The sequence below is a fragment of the Chelmon rostratus genome, chromosome 2 (genome assembly GCF_017976325.1).
Source record: "Chelmon rostratus isolate fCheRos1 chromosome 2, fCheRos1.pri, whole genome shotgun sequence".
NCBI classification, from domain to species: Eukaryota; Metazoa; Chordata; class Actinopteri; order Chaetodontiformes; family Chaetodontidae; genus Chelmon; species Chelmon rostratus.
The window spans coordinates 24590523-24602983 of record NC_055659.1 but is presented as its reverse complement, the minus strand read 5'-3'; the positions used below and the strand labels follow the sequence as shown (position 1 = coordinate 24602983).

The window sequence follows — 12461 nt, the reverse complement described above, 5'->3', positions numbered from 1 at the left end:
CTTAATTTTTAATCATTGGTATTATTTTAATCCGAGTCTATAAACAGGAATCAAACCTCTTCCCTCAACTCTCTTGTAGTTTGCGCCCTCTTGCGAGCTTGAAATGGATTGCAGCGTTTTGCAGGGTGCGCAGCCCGCGTCAGCTGCCGTGTACGGTGATTGATGGGTTGGAGAAGACGTTGGTAGACAACAGCGCCCCCCTCTGGTAAAATGGCGTAAAGAAAAACAGGTCATATGACAACCGTCATTGCTTTTCCTGCTGACGTAAAATGTTTGTTAATCTTTTAATCAGTTTTTATTGTTACTACATTTAAGTACAATTTGGTTTTAACCTTCGTGTTTTTCCACCACTACATTTCAGAGAGAAATATTTCACCCTCTGCTCCACTGTGTTTATTTGACAGCGATATTATCTTCACACTGAAAACATGTGATCATCTAAAAATATGATGCATTGTTATCAAACTACCCAACAGCACAGTTATAAGAGATCTGTACTCTATTTTTCATCTTTGGGAATGTATCCCACTCAATCTGCCTCTGCACTGGTGGAAAGTAATGAAAGAAAGTACATTTACTCAAGTTGTGTTCTTAAGTACAATTTTGAGGTACTTGGAGTATTTCCCTTTGATACTACCTTATACTTCTACTCCACCAAATTTATACCTGTACTCCCCTACATTTATCTGACAGCTGCAATCACTAATTACTTGCTGATTAGAATTTAAGGCATAAAACATTTGTTAAGACTTTAAAAGAACACACTGTTTAAGATTAAATCTGGGGTACCCACCCTTTCTCGCCTGTGAAAAAAGCTGTATACAAAGTAGTTAAAAGCTACAACGGCAAAATGCTATTGATGATTAGTATTCACAATCTAATAATGTGTTTCTATACATCACTCACAGGGGACACTTTTCTGCATATTGCATAATTTTACTGAACATTTTTGAAGCATATTTGCCAATGATGCTTTTTACTTGGGTAGAATTTAGAATACAGGAATTTTCCAGAGTATTCCTAATTTCACTAAAGTAAAAGTTATGAGTACTTCTTTCACCATTGTGCATCAGTGTATCACATCTGAAGCATTTACTGTATATACAATTCTATCACCATTTTTACTTAAAGACCAATACGCAAGATTTAGGGGGATCTGTTGGCAGAAATGAACTATGATGTTCACAACTTTATTTGTATTAGTATGTTATCACCTAAAAATAAGAGCTGTTGTGTTTTCGTTACCATAGAATCAGTTCTTTATACCTACAGCGAGAGCAGCTCCTCTTCCTCTTGGAGTCTGCCATGTTGCACCGCCACGTTTTTACAGTAGCCCAAAACGGACAAATCAAACACTGGCTCTAAAGAGCACCTCTCAGGCTTTTAGTCGGTTTTGTGGCCATTGTAGGTTCTCTTCCATGACTGGAAGGAGAGGAGTGAGGTGAGGAGTATTCAGTTGGTTGCAGTCTGGAACCTCACCGCTAGATGCCCCTAAATCCTATATGCTCGTCTATAATAGGCAATTTTATTGAAGTTTTCCACATTACAATACTAAGCAAGGTGTAATATTGACAATCAGAGCAAAGCAACTTTTCCTCTGACAGAAGAAAGTTAGATTTAAAATTGGAATGAATTTGTCCTTCATTAGTTTCTTTAAATCTCCTGAAAGCAGTAACTTTTATCAGTTTTGTTTGATCTAGTGATTATTTTGTCAATGCGGTATACAGCTGATATGGCACACTGAGTAAATGGCACGGATGAATCACTGCTGATGATCAGAGTCAGAAGATAGTCAGAGAACCTGTTTAAATAGAAATTTGTATTTACATCAATATCAACATCAACAGAAAAAATCTGTAATATACATCCTGTAAAATGACAGCTTATCTTACGTCCAGACAAAGAAAAACAACAAAAAAAAAGATCTCTTGCCTCTTTTTGCACTTCATTCAAACTCTACAAAGTTCCTTTTTCCTGAAGTAACAAAACGAAGTTGTTTCCTGAAAAATAGAAGAGATATTGATATGTCTTAAAGTGGATTTCATTCCATTGTTATTTCTCTTTCACAGCAAAACATGCTTTGTTTTTTTTCTGGATGTAAAAATGTTCTGCTGTGGGGTTGTGAGTTTCCAGCCCTCTTCACACTGCACCAACTCTTCCTGCTGCGAACAACTGAGCCTCATGCCCTTTATGCTTACAGTACATAACCATCATATGCTTTTACAGATCCATGATATGTACCCATTTACCATCAGACTAATATAACTCATATAAAAAATGTACACCAGAAACCTCAGAAAATATACAGAGATGTGGAAAAATATCTTTGGATTGCGCATGTTGAGAAGGTAGATTCAGCGAGTTGAGAATAACAGTCAAAAGAAGATTGTGTGAATAAAAACAAAAACAAAAACAAAAACCACTTGACAGACAGAGCTGGTGGGGGGGGGCACACTGCATGGAGCAGGCTTGTTGGTAAACTGAGTGTGTGTTCTTGTCTTCACTGTACTGCAGACAAAACTCATTACAGCTCAGCTCACACAGAACCCAACAAAATCATATCATTTTATGTCTTCGACTGCCCTGACACAGTTCATCTCCACTGCCTTCCCAGAAAACCTCTGACTGTTTGAAAGCTCAAGCCTTCAACTCATCAGATACTCATCACAAGTAAAAGTGCCTCGCTAAAACATGAAATACATGACTTTTTTTGGGAAAAATTATAAACTACAGCATTCAGAAAATGACAAACAAGGGAAGGAAAACCCAAACACGCCTGCAACATTTGCAAAGGCATAAAAAAAGCAAATCAACCAAATCAGTATTGACCTATGGGACACAAAAATACAACCAGGTCTCATACTTTGTGCAATAATGGGCCTTTAAAAAGCATGTTTGATATATTTTGTAGAATATTTACAATTCATATTCACAGAGGACATTTGAGACATCTAATACTGCAGTACCATTTGTTTGCTTATAACAGGGGTTATGATGCTCAGTTACAGTCTAAAGTAGAGAGGCAAGAGTTATTGCTCCAATCTGCATAACATAGTAAACTGTGTGCTTATAGCTTCCAATGACTTCAAGAATGAGGCGCATCCAAAGGATAAGAAAGAAAACAGAAACCCATTGTTGTGAAGGCATTGAATCTCTAGTAAGGCTGTAATGATGAAGAACTATTGCATCAATCTTTATTCCACACAGAAGCCTCCAGGTAAAGTGCCACCACAGCCAGTTGTACCATAGTCCCGTTCTGCAGCCTGGCCGTGACACTGAATACTGCCCGACAGCTCCAGGTCACTCACATGATCACACACAAACTGATATTTTGTGTTGGTGCATCACCGGTATGTGAGGCTTCAGTTGGGGATGAAGCCCAGCACAAGTTTGTCCTTGAAGCCCACTTCCTCTAGGATGAGCAGTGTGTTGTGCCGAGTCTCCTGCGTCATGTTTCAGGCTGGAGAACTCTCGTGTGTGTGTGTGTGTGTGTGTGTGTGTGTGTGTGTGTGTGTGTGGGTCCAGCTCTTCTTGGGGCTCAGACCGTTCTGCTACAGCCCAAAGGCTCCAGATTCTGCTGTCAGTCACAGGTCTTCAGCAATACTTCTGCAAAGACAGAAACACGGTGACATGTGTAAACCCTCCTTGGGGTTGAAAAACAAAACAAATAAAAAAAGTAATTTTCCTTTACATGCCGATGTTCTCTCTCAGCAGTGTATTAAAACATCAGCTGAGCTTCATGTAAAATCACTTTGTTCTGTCAAATGATTACCTACCTGATCAGGTCCCATTGGCATTCTGCCCATTCCCATGGGGTTCATGCCCATTTGGCCCTGCATCTGGCCCTGCATCTGGCCCTGCATCTGGCCCTGCATCTGGCCCTGCATCTGGCCATGCCTCTGTCCTGGCATTTGACCCATCTGTCCCGCACTGGCCGCACTGACTGGCCCAGGTCCACCCATGGAGTTGTTCATCATCATGGTTCCGAACTGGCCCTGGTTGCCCTGCTGAGGGAACTGTTGCTGGGGGTATGAGCTGGAAAACCAGAAAAATACAGGATGTTTTGATACATGTCTTCGAGTATGGTGCTAAAATAGTGATCTTTAACCCACAAACTGAATAACTGTTGATGCCCAAGGAAGACGGACACTACATACTTGTTTCGTGGCATGCCGCCCTGTGGCCAGCCTTTCATGTCTCCAGATGGGTACATGGGCCCTCCTTGTGGATTGCCCTGCATCCCTGGCATCATGGTGTTCTGAGGAGGACATCCCATTCGTGCTTGCATCATGTTTCCCGGTGGGCTGCTACCTGGAGCCATGAATGATGGGTCCCCCTGCTGGTTCATCCCTGCAAGTACAACAACAATAACAACAATGAGTGAACAGTCATGAGTGTGTAAGTTGAAGATTCAGGAGGAAATGATACAGCGCTCCATGACAGTCAACTCACCATAATTACCTCCATAGTTGAAGCCCTGCTGTCCTGCCTGGTTCATGGGGGGGCCTCCCATGGGGCTGTCCATGCCTCCCGGTGCGGTGACATTTGGTGGAGGGCTGAAGCCTCCTGCAGCCCCCTGCCCCTGCTGCTGCTGCTGCTGCTGCTGTTGCTGCTGCTGCATCAACATCATCATCCGCTGCCTCCTCATCTGGGAGATGGTCATCATCTCCCTGCTGCGCTGGGCCATCATCTGGACGTTCAGGAAACCAGGCTGAAGACAAACACCGATACTTTGACCTTAACTCTACAAATGGTGACTTGACTGATGTTATTGAACATGGCAAGTGAATGCACACTACATTAGATGTGAGGAAGTGCTTCTTACATACCTGGCCACCCATGCCTGTAGGCTGCATGCCAGGCTGCATGCCTGGATGAATGGCAGGGTTTCCCCCAGGGGCATGGTCCATCTTCATGCCTTGCCGGGTCTGATTCATAAACTGCCAGAAGAGACAAGATAAAGCCAGTTCAATATACCAGTTTTTCTTTTTTAATGTTCACTATTAACAGAGGACACAAGCTGCCTTGCTGTATTCATTAATATAACAATATGGAAGGTCCCTTTTAGGTTCAATATTATGTGTGTGTGTTTGTCTGTGTGATCACCTGCTGTCCTTGCAGTCTCTGCTGCAGCTGTAGTCGGAGAGGCTTGGTGGCAGTCATCATGCGAGGTCGCATCATGTTTGCACGGGGGTTGCCCATGTTTGCCATGCCAGGGAAGGCCCCTGTCTGGCCCATTTGATTCATCATGGGGTTGAAGCCTCCAGGAGACTGGCCTTGCATCGTGTTGCCACCATAACCAGGCTGCATGCCCGCAGACGGGGGACCTGGGGGCCCAGGGTAGCCTTGGTTATACATGGGTTTTTGGTCCATGCCTAAGGAGTCGGGCCCTGGGAAAGGCTCTGATGGCGGGCACTGTCCCTGGCCTTGATCCTGCTGGTGGCCTTCAGGTCCCTGGGTCTGGGGTTAAGAGAAGTTGCATGTCATGCTAGTTTGGACAAAGACAACTTCATTGTACTATCAACTTAAGGCAAAATCGAACTACTGCCATACCACAGACATAAAACACATATACACATAAAACAACTGCATGAGAACCTCAAGTATACAATCAGGCTTACAACATTTGGTGCAAGTTGACATTAACGTTGAGGATTGAGACCACACATTCAAATCACATCATGCAATTATCTGATAAGAGAGTACAGCAGAAAGGGTCATATAAATATATGCAGTGATTTTGGGCCACTATGTTTACGTGCAACTTAATATGAGTGAGCAACAAGCTGTCCGTTTTATACCACAATATCTAATGGGCAACAATGTATTTAATGGGCATATTGTTTTTTAAATTTGTATTGCACTGATAAATAGTTATTTTCTATTACAATGACCATGTTCCACTTTATTCAATTATGAATTCATAACAGAAATATATTTAGAAGAACTGAAATTACTCTGGGCCAACACTGCCAATGTGTTGCCATTTCCTGTTAACAACAAGGGAGTATGCAATACATAATCTAGTATACCGTAGTGTGCCCCATACCTGGCCTACTATTTCAGGGATTCCTAGGGCTCTGTCTATCTCCTGCAGAGCAATGACATCAGCGGTATTGAGGAGAGAGTCCAGCTGGTCAAGAAGTGCCCGTTCATCACTTGGGCCCTCGCTATTGGCCAGGGGCCCCAGCAGCTCTTCCAGGGGGTGCCCAAACTGTTCCCTACCGCAAGAAATGACATAGTTACTTCAGCAAATGAGACTGCAGTCATTATTAACGTCAGCTTCTGAATTCAGCTTGAGGTCTCCTCGATTAGAAAAAATCCAGGGTTGGGTTGGGACGGGTGCAGAAGGTTTACCTGTTTGTGTTCCTCTGTGGTCTATCCATGCCCATAGCAGAGTCTGGCCAGGAGGGGGACTGAGGTGGAGGTCCATGTCCACCAAACCGACTCATACCAATATTGCTTTCATTGGTACCTGCAGCCGTGATAATGGGTAGTGTATGATCAATACAGAGTGGAAACAAGTAGTGAAACTATCCACTAGTCAGTTCCCAGAACACGATTCCCATTCAGATATTTACATTACACCCACTAGTTAAAGCTTCACACACTACAGACACACGTGACATACCCATATCCATGAGTTGCTGCTGCAGCATAGACCTTGTGTTTCCGGGTACACTGTTGGAACGGTTGATCATAGGTCCTGCCATTGGACCAGAACGACCCATGCTAGGGTGTCCTGGCCCAGCCACGGGGCTACCGCTGGATCTTGGCATCCCCCAGTCTCCTGGCCCTGAAACAGGTGGGCGCTGGGGTATTCCCATTCCTCTGCCCATAACTCCTGAATAACACAAAGACCATAAGCATTGAGTGTTTCATGAGTAAACTTAACACAGTGAATACTAGAACCAAAGCATCTGTACTTTGGCTTTAACTACACATGTAAGAGAATGTATTGTTGAGAAAACAAATATGCCCATGATGTTTACTCTGAGGGACCCAGGTCATAGAAAGCCAGGTGTATGTAATGGGTATGGGTATGTAAAGAAAAAAAAAGTGTTCAAGTTACTTGTTGGATTGCCCCGTGGTGGACAAACACCCATGCCTCCTGGATAGCCATTAGGAATGGGACCGGTTCGGATCGGAGCATCCATGTTCTCCTGTTTGACCAATGTGGGACAGGGGACATTCCTTCTCATAGCCAACCCGCCTCCTACTGCTCCCTCTCCACCCATGGGCTTGGCATCCATGGACAAGGCTCTTTGATAGGCACCACGCTGGCCAGGAGGCAGGGGGCCTCTCTCCACCTCTGAAAGACACACAATCCAGAAATTAGATAACAGACCTTCACACATTTCAGCTCTAATTTCAGTACTAATATGAAGACTATTAAAAAGCATTTGACATGCCATATGCCAAGGCTGATGTGGCTTTGTCTACAGTGTTTTTTTTTAACATTAAACTTGATGATAGATGATTGGATTTTTGCATAATGTCCACTGCATTGTAAGGCATGGCTCGACTCGACTCGACTCGCTTGGAACAGTCCTTTTTTGGCTTTCCATTGACTACTGTTGTGGATACTTTCACCTCGGTTGAGGTTTCAAGTGAGGTGAGCCGATACTAAAGGTGGAATGAAAACTCTGCAGACCACTGATTGGCCAAAGGGTATTGTTACTAGAATCACCGCCTGTCTGAGAAAGATCAACCAGAGTCGTCTCATCGTCTGCACTCTGATGTAGGATTTCCCAAACTCTCCTGCTATTGTCAGCAGTTTTTTGTCTTGCTGACTTCAGCCTCTTCTAAAATAAAGCTTGTCTTCTTGCTGTGACAAATACCAAAAATCAATGAGGGATGGTTCTCATCCATATCCTCTGTTGTTCTCATGTTTGCGTCGTGTTGAAGATGATGCCAAAGCAGTTTCATGTGGCAAACTGAATTGAGTTGAGGCAAGCCATACCATGCAGTGGAAACGAGCCTTTTGATCACATGACACTCTCCGCTAGACTGTGTGACTTACCATGTAAACTGTCAGGCATATTTCCTGGTTTGTTTCCCACTTCCTTCCCTGCTCTGGAGTCTGGTTCAGGGTAGAAGCCAGAGCTGTTCCTTGGGACACCCAGAATGGTCTCTAGAGTCTCCGCCTGAACCATTGACACAAAAGAATGATCAGAAAATACCGTTCTACAGGACATTTTAAACTACATCAAACAACTATCTTTTGGCGCAAAGTCTTACCTCATCAGATGGCTCCAACTTGACCTTCCCATCCATGCAGTGGGGGTCAGAGCTGGTGACCCCTGCACCCTGAGCTCCTCTCCCCTCCAGCTCCTCCAGCTTTGGCTTGATATCACCACCTTCTTTCGAGTCATCCTTATTAAGGAGGTAGTGAAGAAGGGCATGGGGCTTCTCCTTCTTAGGGCTGTGCTGCTCCTGCTTTGATTCTGACCCCCTAGCCCCTCCAGTGGCTGCAGGCCCAGGCTCCGGTGCCCCTGAATCCAGGCTGCTCTTCCCAGTAGCCTCGGCTGTGATGCGAGCCACATCGTCGGGAGTGTTCCCATTCTGTAAGAGCTTGTGGAGGATCTTGTGCTTCTCCTGCAGTGACTGACTTGTTAAATGTCCCGTGTTGCCAGAGGAGGACACAGCGCCATGATTCCCCCCTGTAGAGGAGGACACTCCTGTTGAGGACGAGGGGCTGGTGACGGCTGTTCCATCTTTAGCCTCTTGCATGGAGCTGGGCCCAGAGCTTGGTGTGTGATTAGGTGGCACCAGCTCATCTGTGGGGGAGGTGAGGAGCTGCAGAAGCTTCTTGTGGCACTTGTTGTCAGGGACCCGTCGGTTGGATTCTCCCCCGGCCAGACCCACCTCTCTGCTGGCCTGGCTGTCTGGCTTGTCAGGAGGACCCTCACTGGTGGGGGTGTGTGGGTGCTGCTGAGACTGCTGCTCTCCTCCAACCCCCAGTGAGCTGCCTGGGCTCTTGGAGTCGGAGTAGGCTGGAGGTTTACAGAGTCCCCCTGCTGCCTGGATGGTGGAATTGATGCTCGGGGAGCTGTCAGGCTTGTGAGGGGGAGGAGAGGTGAGGGGGGAGGGCATTGGATTGCCCACTCCCTCACTAATGGCTTGGAGGGCATTCAAGGAGCTGCTGGAGAAGGTAGTACCTCCTCCTCCTCCTCCAGAGTTACCAGGGTGACTGGAGCTCATGGGTGAATTCATACCTACAAAGGAAACAGCCAGAAACATGTCATCACAACAACACAAGTGTGACTTCAGAAGTTGTGATTGTTCATCCAATTAACTTGTGCATTAAAAGTTTCTGATAGTTCGAGAGTTTGAGTAAAGTTTGGTTCATACCTCCAGGAGAGAAGGGGCTGGCACCCATCTTGGGGCTTCCTCGGACTCTGGGTGAGCCCATAACATTGTGTGGGGGGGCGTTAATCCCTGGACTGGCCTGGGGCGGACTGGTCATTCCCATCCCATACCCTCCACCCCCAGGTCCAGGTCCACCTCCACCACCATGGAACTGACTCATCTGCTGATGTTGGTGCTGCTGCTGATGGATGCCATGGTGGCCCATCGGATTCATGGGCCCCATCTGGTTCATTGAGTTCATGGGGGAGTTCATTGGATGCATGGAATTCATTTGATTCATCTGACCCATGTTGTTCATCTGATGCATGGAATTCATTTGATTCATCTGATGCATGGGATTCATCTGATTCATAGGATTCATTTGATTCATCTGGTTCATGGGATTCATGCGGTTGCCCCCTGTGTACGGAGGCACTCCTCTTTGTGATATGTTGCCCTGTTCAGCCATGTTGTAGCCCCTGTTCATCCCCATGCCCCCTCCTGGACCCATGTTCATCTGTTGGTTGGGATTGTTCACACCCATGTTTTGAGGCCTCATGCCTCCACCCTGGTTTCCACGATAACCATTCTGCTCCCTACAAAGGAATTCATTAAATAAGAAAAATGTAAAACTGACAACATCAAAGCATGTACAGCACAGTGACACAATCATCCAATTTAGGTGTAATTATTTGTACTAGTTTTAATTGTTACAGTATTCACACCTTTGTAGCAAGTGTGTGGAGAGAAAAGAGTGGGGCTCATTGGTGTTGGGATTCCTGCAGAGGTCACTCCTGGTCTGGGCTGTGACTGGAGTGCCATCAGACAGTGAGAAGCGGTAGAGTGGGGTCTCTGCATGGCCATTGTGGAAAGCTGGAGCAGGAAAAAGGAGAATTAAATCTCCACAAACATAGCAGACAATGGGACAAAGCATGCATACAACAACATAGAAAGCAAACACTAACAAAACAGCTGGTTGTGGTGGGATCTTAAGCTGAATTTCCATATAGCCTGTGCTGCAGACAGAGCACAGATGCTTTTTCCACTAAACACTGGGGCATGTTGGAAATTATAACTACAATAAGCATGTCTCACATGCAACTATTTGTATACTTTTCATTTTAGAAACTTGTTTTTGATCCCCCTTTTTTAAAACTGCTGAACTTCCATAAATGCACTGATTTTTAATTAAGCAAAGAGTTAAACTAATGCTAATGCTGATAACAAATACGCCTGCCACGCAGCAGCTCTGGAATGAGCTAGTCTACAAGGGTTTAATGTGAAGCTGACTGAATTAGCACCCATTTACAATTTGTGATATTTTGGCAAAGATGGCCAGATCAGAGGATCAGAGGCTGCTGTTTGTTTAATGATTAAAAACAAAAAGAAGTGGAATAAAACTCCAAACCACAGAGACTCTTGCCCAGCAGTTACAATAGTACTGAAGTTGAACACAGATATTTTCAGAAATTGCATTTTCTTTCTAGTTATTCATTGAGTTGCAAATCTGGTCATGTCTCCTGTTACACATTAATGGTTTGAGCCTGTTCTTATTCTAGCAACAGCTGTGTCGCACATAGCAAATCATTGAATTCAGTGACTGGCGTTTTCTTACATTCCTTGCTTATTTTTGTGTTTGCTTCTTTCTTGACAGTTGCCTAAACCTGTCCTCATGCCCTAATAGCAGATCACGCCTTTATCAAAGTCTGTGACAATGCTCTAATTCTAGGTAATCCATTCACAAAACAAGTGTGGAAATGAAGTTACTAGTGTAAACACCCGCTACTGTGTAGCTGTAATGTAGTTTGTAATGTTAATTTCATGCTAATATTTTTTGGTAGTGACTGACGGACAGTGACAATGGAGGTTAGATGATAGGGAGGCGCAGAACTACATACCATCTTGATAGTGGCGTTTGTAGGACCACGGTTGTCCCTCACTTCGATGGAGGAACATCTGCATGCAGCGCCTAACCAGGTCCTCCCAGCCTGGACGCATAGTGGTGTGAAGAGAGCTCTGCTGTTCAATTTCAATCAGTTTACCTGCAATAAAAGATGCACCAATGAGATGACACAAACAATAATGGCAAGTGGTAAAAAAAAAGAAGCAATAACTTAGCGTAGTAGGAATCTATACATCTCTAAAGATCTAGAATGACACATCGTAGAATCAGAACAAGTAATGAGGGTGTTTTAATTTAAGGTGTGCTTAACAAAAACATTTCCAAAGGTCATGTCACATACAAAATTAATTCACTTGGGATCAGTACTTGCATCAATAAAAGTGGAAACTTACCAGACAGTTCATGGCGAGTGCTAAATCTCTCTGTCCTCTCTACTGCAATGATGCGTCGCGCCACACAGATCATACATGACTGCAAATCTAAGTAGAGAGACAATACAATGTTAAGTCAGTTTAGCCATGATACTGACGCATGTTTCGCTATTGTACTTCCTCATGTTTTAATGAAAAAAGCAAAACAAAACTCAAAACAAACATTCAAAGCTCTAATGATTTTACCGTCTCCCTCCTCCATCATGGCCCGGGGCTGAGTGAGCGCAAAACACTGCATCGTCTCATAGCGTTGGCCCCCAGGCCTCTCTTCTGACAACCCATGACTTTGACCATGAACAAAGTTCACCAGCATACGACAGTTGAAGGTGTGGCTCTTCTGCCGGGGTGCCTCTCCACCCCACGATGCCCCATTTGGAGCTACGAGGAGAAAAAGGCACAGGTGAGTGTGTGTGTGTGTGTGTACGAGCATTCAGATTTTTCAATCATTTATGCACACGTGTATGAATACGGGACCACACTTGAGTGTACATTTTGGTATGTATGATCTTGAATGTGTTCGCATCCACACATGTATAAACCCATGTCTCACCATTAGACTTGGGGAGATTCTTGTGAAACTCCTCCCTGTCCTCATCATGGATGATGTTGTATACACTGGTGTTGATCAGCTCCTCCTGCTTGTACTGTAGGTACTGGGTCACGTTGTCGGACACAAACACAATGCTGCCCTCTCGGTTTACCACAAACAGAAAGCCATCCAAGGCCTGAGAACAGGAGGGACATGAAAATGGAGAGTTGAATGAAAGAAGACTTAT

At 44.6% G+C, this 12461-nt stretch overlaps 1 protein-coding gene across 4 annotated transcripts in view; it reads right to left on the bottom strand.

Moving 5' to 3' along the window:
• Positions 1-1800: 1800 nt before the first annotated feature.
• LOC121614517 (nuclear receptor coactivator 3-like) overlaps positions 1801-12461 on the bottom strand; it is a 31822-nt gene continuing 21161 nt past the window's right edge. For 2 of the 4 annotated variants that reach the window (XM_041948433.1, XM_041948425.1), the window contains 18 exons: positions 12236-12410; positions 11872-12063; positions 11647-11733; positions 11250-11393; positions 10077-10224; positions 9355-9947; positions 8242-9218; positions 8024-8147; positions 7073-7312; positions 6632-6844; positions 6358-6475; positions 6050-6221; positions 5107-5460; positions 4830-4940; positions 4453-4711; positions 4158-4350; positions 3777-4035; positions 1801-3606 (listed from right to left, as the gene is read on the bottom strand). In XM_041948433.1, the coding sequence (XP_041804367.1) occupies positions 3595-3606; positions 3777-4035; positions 4158-4350; positions 4453-4711; positions 4830-4940; positions 5107-5460; positions 6050-6221; positions 6358-6475; positions 6632-6844; positions 7073-7312; positions 8024-8147; positions 8242-9218; positions 9355-9947; positions 10077-10224; positions 11250-11393; positions 11647-11733; positions 11872-12063; positions 12236-12410 (4371 nt within the window). In that variant the 3' untranslated portion in view covers positions 1801-3594. The remainder of the gene's footprint in view (positions 3607-3776; positions 4036-4157; positions 4351-4452; positions 4712-4829; positions 4941-5106; positions 5461-6049; positions 6222-6357; positions 6476-6631; positions 6845-7072; positions 7313-8023; positions 8148-8241; positions 9219-9354; positions 9948-10076; positions 10225-11249; positions 11394-11646; positions 11734-11871; positions 12064-12235; positions 12411-12461) is intronic. The other 2 variants (XM_041948442.1, XM_041948450.1) reach the window with 2 other exon arrangements.